The sequence below is a fragment of the Nicotiana sylvestris genome, chromosome 2 (genome assembly GCF_000393655.2).
Source record: "Nicotiana sylvestris chromosome 2, ASM39365v2, whole genome shotgun sequence".
NCBI lineage: Eukaryota > Viridiplantae > Streptophyta > Magnoliopsida > Solanales > Solanaceae > Nicotiana > Nicotiana sylvestris.
The window spans coordinates 137,178,873-137,190,950 of record NC_091058.1 but is presented as its reverse complement, the minus strand read 5'-3'; the positions used below and the strand labels follow the sequence as shown (position 1 = coordinate 137,190,950).

Here is a 12,078-nt window from a genome sequence, read left to right as displayed (position 1 = left end):
CGAAAAGAATATGACATCAACCGGTTTTTAAATAGGAAAAAGAAGTAATAAGGGGAAAGAATGGCAAAAAGATGCTAAAAACGATAAATGTTAATGGTGACTTCAAGAGAGCTGCCAACTCAACTTTTGTTGGCCTTCCTTTATATATATATATATATATATATATATATATATATGGATTAGATTTATTTGTCTCCTCGATCCTGGGTTAATCTATCACATCAAGGATCATAATATCTCTATTTACCTACCTATTAAGCATTAATTAATTAAGAAACAAAGAGAACTAACTCTGTTGCTCTACTATCACATAGTACCAACTTCCAAATTAGATCAGTCATGGCAGCTAAGCCCCAATTGCAAAGTGGCGAAGGCTCTTCCCATTGGAAATCTTCTACTGCTAAAATTCCGCAACCAAAGTTCTTCAAGATTATATTAATGCTGCCGTCTAGTAATCACTTTCTTCCTTCTTCCTTCTTCCTTTTTTTCCTTCTTTTGCTGCTATTTGTAATCTATGTCTTATGTGTGTTGAACCTAAGATTTTGGTATACATGCATCTGCTATCAATTTCTTTTTGTATCATTTAGTTCTTCTTATTTCACCTGTGATCTTATGTCTTGACTTCACGCAAAGCAAAATAGAGATTTAGTTCCTTGGAGTTAAATAAATCCCCTCTCAGACTATTTGGGCCGAAGTGTTGTACTTGCTACAGAATTTGAAGAAAAATAAAAACTTTTGAAACTTGTGGTACTAAATTTCATTTAATTTTTGTGGCTATACAAGCATGTCATTAGGACTAAAAGGGAAAGTTCAAAGTTAAATTGTTTCCATGTATAGAAAAGTGCATTCAACTTAGTAAAAAGGAAATAGTATTACTGAAAATGTTTAGAGTTTTTTATTTCTCTAATTTGAATATAGGCTTCTAATGACGCTGAATTTACAAATATTTGGTTTGAATAAAGAGAAATACAATTTAACTTCCCATGGCTAGTAGTTGCAGATCTGTTAGAAAAAACTTGTGGGCCAGTCTGCTGACAAAGATACAAAATGAGAAATAAGTTATATAAAAGTTGGGAAAAGAGTATAGTGGAGAAACTAACACAGGTCGTTAACAAATTTAGGCCTATGTTTTTTTACAAGTTATAGGAATTCATTGTCAATTTTAAGTGTAGACTTCGATGGAAGAGTCAGGTAGCTACATTAAGGGGTTAAGGCTTCACTAATAGCATGAATGAGCAACTTTATGAAGATATATAGTTAATCTTATAGGAATACGTTATTTTATTTTCACACACGTCTTGCTTAGATAGTCTGATATAGAAGAATGAAATCATATCTGTCACCTAATCTATAGTACAACTGAGATAGCACAATTCACATGTTAATTACATCCAAAATATCCACTATCTTTTCTAGTTGGCCTAATTAGATTACTGTGGATATTTTTCTTTTGATAGTTATTTCTGAAAGAACAGAGAATACACTATGCAAGTATATTGCAGGATTTTCTCGAGAAAACAGGCATATTTTACTGTAATTCGAGATGTATGAAACTGAGCTCAGATCTCCTTTGCACGCAGAGGATTCCGGAAGACTTTGCCAGCAAATATTGCAAGAACATGCTAAACCCTGTGTATCTTGAGGTTCCCACTGGAGAAGTATGGGAGGTTGAAGTGGTTCTTTCTCATGGCCAAATTTGTCTAGGCATTGGATGGCAAGATTTCAGAGACTTCTATTCAATAAGCTGCGGGCACTTTTTGATGTTTGGATACAATGCTCGTTCCCATTTTAATGTCAGTATATTTGATTTGAGTGCATCAGAAATTGAATATCCATACAGTTCTGCACATGGTATACACACTCCCATTTTCCATTGCCATGAAACACACCATGTACCAAAAAGAGACCAGTCCGGGTCGGATGATTCTGTAGAGATCGTAGAGGATATTCCAAGAAGCCAGAAAGCGAAAGCAAAAATTCCAGATGTGGTTGAGCGTTCTGTTGAAAACCCAGGCCATTGTCCGTTAGGACAATGCAGCAAAAGAAAAAGACAAGAAGGGGATGCGGAGCATGATGTTTCAGTTGACGTGCATGTCAAAAGAATCAAGGTTGAGAAGTTGCAAGAGGATGTAGCTTCACCCTCTTTCTCAAGAGAGGGCCAAAGTGAGTATTTTATCTGCTGTTTTTGGCTATGAACTGAACTGAAAAATAATAATTTAATAAAGTCTAAGTTCTATGCACTGATGGTGTCAAATATATTTACACAATATCAAGTCACTTATTAGGTAATTACTGGTAAATCTTTATGATAGGTATCTTAGTAACTCGATGAAATGGTAACTGCTTACTGTCACAGGTTATACTACATTGACGGTGTAAATAATCTTCACACTGTCAGTTGTATATAATTTACTCCATTTAGTATTAAAACAATGATCTTAATTTAATGTTTGAACAAGATAGAAATGGACAAAGAGTGGGACAAGCATATCAAAGAGCAAAAGCTTTTAAATCTAAGAATCCATTTATTGTATCTTTTATGCAAACCATCACACGTCTACTCTCCTTTCAAACTGGTAAGCTACAAGCTAAAAATCAATGTACTGAGCCATCTCCTTTGGCAGTCCATACCTTTGAAATTTGATAGGAAGTATTTCCTCGAGAACTATGGTGATTTAGTTCTTCATGTCCCCGGCAGGGGAGGCATTCGTGCTGGACAACAAGTTAAAATTTGGTGATGTTTATATTTTTAAGTGATTAAGGGCACTAAGCTCTTCATAGATGCTACCATATTTCCAGCAGCTGGGGAGCACACGAGTGTATAAAACAGATGGCCGAGAAGTGCCAGAGATTTCTGATAGTAAAAACAAGATTTTCAAAACTGATAATTCTGTTCCATGTACTCCAAGCCTAAAGTAGTTCAAACCAAGAAATTAAAACAGCGGAGAGAAGTTTCATATGGTTTCAACTAAAAAATTAAAGGTGATAAAGTTGAAATCTCTCTGTTAGCGGAAACGTAAAAGAAAGAACACAAGATTTAACGTGGTTCGGATCAAAATAATCCTACGTCCACCAGAGAATAGTTGCCTTTTTAATATTAACAAAGGAAGGGGAGAGTTCCCAATTACACTTAAGAGAATTTCTCCATTTAACTCTCTACTCACTACAATGTGTTGTATTATTTTTGGGATGGTTTCTACAATTGAAGGAGTGCATCTATTTATAGAGGTAAAGACCTCCTCTTGATGTCATTGGTGACATCAAACTACCTCCTCTTGATGTCACGAGTGACATCAAAGGAGGAAGCTTCCTCCTAGCATCCACACCAACTCTTTCCACCAACTCTTCCAATTGGCATGCCATTGTTGACTAAACATAAATCAACACCTTCAATCTCCACCTTGGTTTGTGTTTCGAGCGTGTGTGTGAACAACTCTGGCCAAAACTTCTAAGCTTACTGGGCAACCCCGTTGTAAGAAACAAGAAGAATCAAACCATTGTTGAACATACCACCTCCACCTAACAACTGTTTTCTTCGGAGTTGCATCAGTTGATGCACACCCTCGCCAAGTCCTTGCAGTGTGCAAACTTAGCGAGTGAGACTATCTTGGTCAACATATCTGCAACATTATCGTCTGTGGTAACCTTCACGACCTTGATAGTTCCCTCTTCAACAACATCTCGAATAAAATGAAATCTGACATCAATGTGTTTAGTGCGCTCATGAAATCTCTGATTTTTCATTAGATGAATAGCACTCTGACTATCACATCTAAGAGTTGATTCCAGCTGAACCAAACTCAATTCCGCTACTAAACCTTTCAACCAGATAGTTTCCTTCACCGCCTCCGCTGCTGCCATGTATTTTGCTTCTGTCGTAGACAAAGCGGCAATCGACTGCAGAGTCGACTTCCAACTAACGGCACTGCCAACGAGGGTAAAGATGTATCCAATTGTGGACCTTCTTCTGTCAAGATCTCCTGCATAGTCAGAATCTACATAACCGAGAATTGAAATACCTCCACCACTTTTTCGAAAGGTCAGACCAACACCAGAAGCTCCTTTGAGATATCTCAATATCCACTTGACAGCTTCCCAATGCCTCTTTCCTGGGCTGGACATGTATCTACTTACCACACTTACAGATTGAGCAATATCTGGACGTGTGCATACCATAGCATACATAATGCTACCAACTGCACTGGCATAAGGAATCTTTGACATATGCTCCACCTCATCCTCGGACTGAGGCATTTGTAACTCTGAAAGTTTAAAATGAGGAGCTAATGGTGTACTTACAGGCTTGCACGTATGCATATTGAATCTCTTGAGAACCCTTTCAATATACCTCTTCTGAGAAAGATGTACAACACCGTCTTCTCTTGAAATCTCCATACCAAGGATTTTCTTTGCAGCTCCTAAATCCTTCATGTCAAATTCCTTACTCAACAGTTTCTTCAAAGCATTTATCTCTGTAATGTTGTTAGCAGCAATAAGCATATCATCAACATACAACAGTAAATAAATCATTGAGTTACCAGACATCTTCTTGTGATACACACAGCTATCAAATGCACTCCTTGAGAATTCATGTGTAGTCATGAATGCATCAAACCTCTTGTACCACTGTCTAGGGGATTGCTTCAAACCATACAAAGACTTCTTTAGTTGGCATACGTGATCTTCTTTTCCCTCAGCTAGGAAACCTTCAGGCTGATCCATATAGATTGTCTCTTCTAGATCACCGTGTAAGAAAGCAGTTTTGACATCAAGCTGTTGAAGCTCCAAGTCAAATTGGGCAACCAATGCTAGTAGCACGCGAATTGAGCTATGCTTCACGACTGGAGAGAAAATTTCATTGTAGTCAATTCCCTCCTTCTGACCGAATCCTTTTGCAACCAATCTCGCCTTAAACCTAACATCTTCCACTTCAGGAATTCCCTCTTTCTTTCGGTAGACCCACTTGCATCCAACTGTCCTCTTCCCCTTTTGTCTTTTCACTAAGACCCATGTCTGATTCTTGTGAAGAGACTCCATCTCTTCAGTCATGGCTAACCGCCATTGTACAACATCCTTGCAAGAAGTTGCTTCAATATACGAGGAGGGCTCCAGATCCTTAATCTCTTCTTGTGCAGCTACGAACGCATATGCAATCAAGTTTGCTTGATCTATAAGGCGTTCCGGTTCTCGTGTTTGCCTCTTCTCCCTCCCCTTTGCAATTGTGTATGGTTCATTGACAGCAAGTTCTTCAAGGTCTACATCTTCTGACTCATCTTTAACCTGAGTCTCTTGATCCTTTTCCTTGGCAAGCTCCACCGGAAGCTCCACCTGCTCGTCGTTCTTGTTTCCTGAAAACTCCACGGAAACTTTACGGGGATCAAGTATAGAGGATTCATCAAAGGTGACATCTCTACTAACTATAAATTTGAGTAAAGACAAACACCAAAGTTTGTACCCTTTTACTCCATCCACATACCCTACGAATATGGCCTTTTTAGCCCTTGGTTCAAGCTTTCCTTCATTAACGTGATAATAAGCTGGACACCCAAATACTCGTAAGTATGAATAGTTAGAGGGTTCACCTGACCATACCTCATTCGGAGTCTTAAAGTCAATTGCCGATGCTGGAGATCGATTGACAATATGAGCAGCAGTGTGAACTGCTTCAGCCCAAAATACTTTGGACATTTTGGCTTGTAGGAGCATACAACGAGCCTTTTCAAGAAGAGTTCTGTTCATTCTCTCGGCAACTCCATTCTGCTGTGGGGTATGCCTGACAGTCCTATGTCTTGAGATCCCATGAACCTTGCAGAATTCATTAAACTCTTCATTGCAAAACTCCAAGCCATTGTCTGTGCGAAGATACTTGATTTTCCGCTCCATTTGATTTTCAACCAAAATCTTCCACTCTTTAAATGCTTCAAAAGCATCACTTTTTGCCTTCAAAAAATGCACCCAAACCTTTCGTGAGAAATCATCAATAAAAGTGAGAAGATACCTCTTTTTGCCCTTCGATGGAAGTTTAGAGGGACCCCATAAATCTGAATGGATGTAGTCTAGCACTCCTCTTGTCTTGTGTTTGCCAGTGCTGAAGCTGACCTTCTTTTGCTTCCCTAGAACGCAGTGCTCACAGAAGTCAAGTGTGCTGATCTTCTCACCTTCCAAAAGGTTACGATTGCTCAACATCTCCAGTCCACGTGCGCTCATATGACCCAGTCTCATGTGCCATAGTCTTGCCTTGTCATCATTAGATAACTGCACTGTAGATGCATTTGTAGAGCCAACAATGGTGCTTCCGGCCAATGTGTAAAGGCCGTTCTCCAAGCTTGCCTTTCAGCATGACTAAAGAACCTTTAGTCACCTTTATAGTTCCTGCTTCGCTCATGTACCTGTAGCCTTGTTCATCCAGAGTACTCAGGGAGATCAAATTCTTCTTCAGATCAGGAACATGACGGACTTGTGTAATAGTCCTCACGACTCCATCATGGCAGCGAACCCGAACTGAGCCAATGCCAACTATTGCACAAGTTGCATTATTGCCCATTACTACGGTTCCTCCACTTTTCTCATAGCTGCTAAACCAGTCTTTTCGGAACGTCATATGCAGAGTGCAAGCAGAGTCTAACACCCATTTGTTTCCATAACTACTATTATTATTACACGATGTTGTTAGTACATAATCATTATCAAAATCATGTACCTGTTCAACTGTGGATGCACTCGCCTTTTCCTTGGACTTTGACATTGGGCAGTCTCGTTCAAAGTGCCCCTTCTTGCCACAACCCCAACACTCTGTATTCTTCTTGTTCACACGAGACTTTGATCTGTGCTTTGATTTGCTCTTTCCCTGTTGGCTAGTCCGGCCTCTCACAAAGAGCCCACTTGCCTGGTCATCTCTATCTCCTTCAATGTGCCTCCGCACATCACTAGAGTTAAGTGCCTGCCGCACTTGCTCAAGCTTGATAGGCTCCTTGCTATACATCATTGAATTCTCAATATCACGATATCCTGAAGTCAATGAAAATAGCAAAGCACATGCAAGCGTCTCCTCCTCCTTTTTAATTCCTGCAATCTGTAAGTCCATGACAAGTTTATTGAACGCATCTAAATGATCTTGTAACGAAGTACCTGACCCCATCTTAAATGTGTGAAGACGCCGTTGTAACAACATCCTTGTTGTCACTGATCGATCTTGGTATAGCCTTCTAACTTTTCCCATAACTGTTTGGTCGTCTCTTCGGTACCCGTACTCACTTCACAAAGCACGTTAGGTGCAAGGGATAGTTGGATTGCACTCAATGCATCCCCTTCAATCTTCTCCTTGTCGGGAGCTGATATATCCTTAGGATACTTTCCGTCAATAGCATGGATTGAACCTTCCCTCCGCAGTAACGCCATCATCTGGATCTTCCAGATATTGAAGTTGTTGCGTCCACTGAATCTATCAATTTCAAACTTCATGGAACTCATCTTTGCTTGTTCTTCCTCCTTGGATCGTTAAAGAATCCTGTTGCTCTGATACCAATTGTTAGCGGAAACGTAAAAGAAAGAACACAAGATTTAACGTGGTTCGGATCAAAATAATCCTACGTCCACCAGAGAACAGTTGCCTTTTTAATATTAACAAAGGAAGGGGAGAGTTCCCAATTACACTTAAGAGAATTTCTCTCTTAACTCTCTACTCACTACAATGTGTTGTATTATTTTTGGGATGGTTTCTACAAATGAAGGAGTGCATCTATTTATAGAGGTAAAGACCTCCTCTTGATGTCATTGGTGACATCAAACTACCTCCTCTTGATGTCATGGGTGACATCAAAGGAGGAAGCTTCCTCCTAGCATCCACACCAACTCTTTCCACCAACTCTTCCAATTGGCATGCCATTGTTGACTAAACATAAACCAACATTTTCAGCATGCCATTGTTAACTAAACATAAACCAACATTTTCAATCTCCACCTTGGTTTGCGTTTCGAGCGTGTGAACAACTCTGGCCAAAACTTCTAAGCTTACTGGGCAACCCCGTTGTAAGAAACAAGAAGAATCAAACCATTGTTGAACATGCCACCTCCACCTAGCAACTGTTCTCTTCGGAGTTGCATCAGTTGATGCACACCCCCGCCAAGTCCTTGCAGTGTGCAAACTTAGCGAGCGGGACTATCTTGGTCAACATGTCTGCAGCATTATCATCTGTGATAACCTTCACGACCTTGATAGTTCCCTCATCAATAACATCTCGAATAAAATGAAATCTGACATCAATGTGTTTAGTGCGCTCATGAAATCTCTGATTTTTCATTAGATGAATAGCACTCTGACTATCACATCTAAGAGTTGATTCCAGCTGAACCAAACTCAATTCCGCTACTAAACTTTTCAACCAGATAGCTTCCTTTACCGCCTCCGCTGCTGCCATGTATTCTGCTTCTGTCGTAGACAAAGCGACAATCGACTGCAAAGTCGACTTCCAACTGACGGCACTGCCAACGAGGGTAAAGATGTATCCAGTTGTGGACCTTCTTCTGTCAAGATCTCCTGCATAGTCAGAATCCACATAACCGAGAATTGAAATACCTGTACCACTTTTTCGAAAGGTGGATCTTGGTCTGTCACACATACTATCGGAACAGCAAATGCTAATGTTTATTGGAAGGAATTCGTGCTGGACAATAAGTTAAAATTTGGTGATGTTTGTGTATTTGAAGTGATTAAGGGCAGTAAGCTCTTGATGGATGTTACTATATTTCCAGCAGCTGGGAGCACACCAATGCATAAGATAGCTCGCGAAGAGCCAGGGGTTTGTGATTGTAAAAACAAGATTAACAATACTGATAATTTTGTTCCATGTTCTCAATCCAAAATTGTTCAGACCAAGAAATTAAAGCAGCAAAGAGGAGGTTCATATGGCTCCGGTTCAAATAGTAAAGGTGATAAATTGGATTCTCTATAAAATATTCAGAAACTTACATTTTAGTGTTCCATTTTATAGTCAGTTTTCTTGATCATTTTGATGAGGTTATATTGGCTCGAATATCTTCAGAAGAACATGGGGAAGGCACTGGGATTGAGCATTCTGTTGAGATTTTGGGCCATTACCCGTTAGGAAAGAGCAGCAAAACAAAAGGACCAGAAGAGGAGATAGAGGATGATGTCTCAATTGACATTCACACCAAAAGTATCAAGGTGGAAAACACACAAGAGCATGTAGCTTCACCTTCTTTCACAAGAAAAACCAAAAGTAAGAAAGGTTTATTCTGGCTTACTAACAGAATTGATCATTTGCTTACATGACAATTTAGTAGTAATACATTGATTTCGAGTTTCTGTTTGAAGGAAGCGGAGAAAGTTGCAGGATGCACAAGCAACAATCCAAGGGGGTTTATGCTAAGAACAAGACAGTATTGGACAAAGAGAGGTCTATAGCATATCAAAGAGCAAAAGCTTTCAAATCTGAGAATCCATTTGTTATATATTTTATGCAACCATCATACGTCTCGAAACCATACAATCTAGTAAGCTATAAACTTTATAGACTTTCCCCATACTTTAATCTGTATTCAATCCATATGGGTGCATGCCATTTTACTTTGTCCATCTCTTTTGGCAGCACATAGCGTTCTTATTTGCTAGGAAATATTTCCCGGAGGAATGTGGCAATTTATTAGTGCTTCGTGTTCCTGGAAGAGGGTCTTGGCCTGTCAAATACGCCCTGGGTATATCAAAAACAAAAATTTGTTTCTCTTGGAAGGCATTTGTACTGGACAATAAGTTAAAATTTGGTGATGTTTGTGTATTTGAATTGATTAAGGGCACTGAACCCACTTTAGATATCACTATATTCCGTGCAACTGAGAGCAAAGCAATACATAAGATAGATGGAAAATTGGCAGGAGTTTCTGATAGTAAAAACAAGATTATCAAGACTGAGAATTCGGTTCCATGTTCTCAATCCAAAATAGTTCGCAACAGGAAATTGAATCTTGAAAAGAAGAAGAAAGGAGATTCAGATGGATTCACTTCAAAAATTAAAGGTGATTCTGATGTACAGAGAAAATCATTGCGTTAATTTTTAAAATCTACTAAATGTACTCTCTTGATCGTTAAATGTTCTCGTGTTGGCTTGATTTTCTGCAGAAGAACTCAGTGAAGATACTAGGAAGCATGTGCAACAATCCAAGTCTTCTTGTAATGGCAGTGCGGTGGCCAAAGAAATAGTCTTAGCATATCAAAGAGCAAAAGCTTATACATCTGAAAATCCATTCTTCATATGTTTCATACAACCATCATATGTGTCTTCTGCCAGCGGCCCGATGCAATTGGTAAGATAGCTATTCTTGAATGTCTCGTGAAGTTGAATATTTTAGTGACCTAAAGCTAATCCATGATTAATGATGAATCTTATGTTCTGTATAATAATGCATGCTTCAAATTGACAGTCCATAACGCTGTCAAGAGCTAAGAAATTTTTTGCCACTAGACATAGTGATGTGGTGCTTCAAGTTTCAAGCAAGAAATCATGGGCTGTAAAATGCATTCTTGGAACATTTAACGCTAAGTTGACCTCTGGTTGGAAGGAGTTTGTGCTGGACAATAACCTAAAAGTAGGTGATGTTTGTGTCTTCGAAATGGTTAGTAGAGCCAAACTTTTGTTTAATGTCATCATATTTACTTCTGCGGAAGGTATGTAAGATGGTTCCACTTGTTTAGTACTTTAAACTCCTATGAATGTTTTGTTTAACTAGTCTATTTTAGTTGCTTCTTTTTGAAAGGGATGGAAAAAAAATGTATATTACTCTCCCTGCCTTTTGGTGTATTTGATTTTGTAAACTTAACTTTTTGTAAAGAGTGGAGCTTGCTCGACTCCCTGTTGCATAGAATGTATTGTATAGAATGCAACTCTATGTGGTTGTATATAGCGTTATGCTAGTGAAAACAAACTTAAATCTCATGGAACCAAAAGTCAAGCTTTTCAAGCTAGGGATGGACACTGTCACATAGCAATACTTTCACAGTTAAACATAGGGGTGGCAAACGAGCAGGTCGGGTCGGGTCGGATGGGTCAAAACTGGTAATATAAAAAAACGGATAAATTATTCGAGCCGACCCATATTTGAGACGGATAAACCCGGGTTTATCTAGCGGATAATATGGGTATCCATATTATCCATGGCTTCTTAAATATGATCACTTATGAGAGAATTCCTAGTCTTCCAAATTTGAGGAACTCGAATCCTCAAATTTGAGGCTTTACAAATGTAAAAGTTAAACACATTAGTTATCCATTTGGTTAACTATTTTCTAAATGGACAATATGGTTCTTTATCCATATTCGACCTGTTTTTAAATGGTTCATTATCCAACTCGTTTTTTGATGGATAATATGGGTCAGGACTTATTTTCTTTTAACCATTATGCCACCTCTAGTTAAACATACACATCTGATCTACAGCTCTATGTGGTTTTAGGTCATTTTTCTTAAGGAAGTCATGGTTGTAGGGATGTATCGACTTATCCAGAACTAGTGAAAGTTTGGAAAATTGAAAAAGAATTCAGAAAAGAAGTTCAACATTTTTTTTAAACAAACACCACATTGAATCTAGTTTGGTCATCTTGGGGTAAACCTTCCCGAAGAATGCTATCAAGATAAACTTCTCAAAAAATGAAAAGGAAAAATGTTTCTAGCAATAGTAAGGATCGGTGTTAACAGCCTTAGTACAATTTCATAAAGTAGAGGTAAAGTCTGCGTACATATTACCCTCCCCATACCCCACTTGTGGGATTACACTGGGTTGTTGTTGTTGTTGTTATTTTCTTGTATTCTATTTAAATTTTAATTTAAAAGGATAATAAAAATGTAGAACAGTTAAAACTTGATTTTGGAAGTTGATAACTTATTGATTGATATCAAAATAAATTAATCCATGAATGACTACTTCAATGTACTTAGATGCTTGAAAACATTAGAAAGTATGAAAATTCATGTGCAATTCAAATTATTCAATGTATTTTTTTGACAGAATATTTAGATGCATAAGAAGCAGAAAAAAAAAATATGTACCAATATGAATTTGGAAAAC

General features: G+C 38.5%; 1 protein-coding gene across 1 annotated transcript; it reads left to right on the top strand.

The window, feature by feature from the left end:
- The first annotated feature begins 235 nt into the window (after positions 1-235).
- Positions 236-10,902, top strand: LOC104228892 (B3 domain-containing transcription factor VRN1-like). Its single transcript, XM_070168219.1, has 7 exons — positions 236-451; positions 1,581-2,163; positions 9,045-9,239; positions 9,335-9,513; positions 9,609-10,032; positions 10,136-10,320; positions 10,438-10,902. Exons 2-7 carry the CDS (start codon positions 1,620-1,622, stop codon positions 10,687-10,689), a joined length of 1,779 nt encoding a protein of 592 aa, XP_070024320.1. The 5' UTR covers positions 236-451; positions 1,581-1,619; the 3' UTR covers positions 10,690-10,902.
- Positions 10,903-12,078: the final 1,176 nt, after the last annotated feature.

Bases quoted from the DNA above. Each gene is read 5' to 3' on its own strand.
- LOC104228892 (XM_070168219.1), top strand. From the start codon at position 1,620: ATGCTAAACCCTGTGTATCTTGAGGTTCCCACTGGAGAAGTATGGGAG. The intron at 2,164-9,044 runs GTGAGTATTTTA...TATCTTCAGAAG, and splicing joins TTTCTCAAGAGAGGGCCAAA to AACATGGGGAAGGCACTGGG. The intron at 9,240-9,334 runs GTAAGAAAGGTT...TTCTGTTTGAAG, and splicing joins TTTCACAAGAAAAACCAAAA to GAAGCGGAGAAAGTTGCAGG.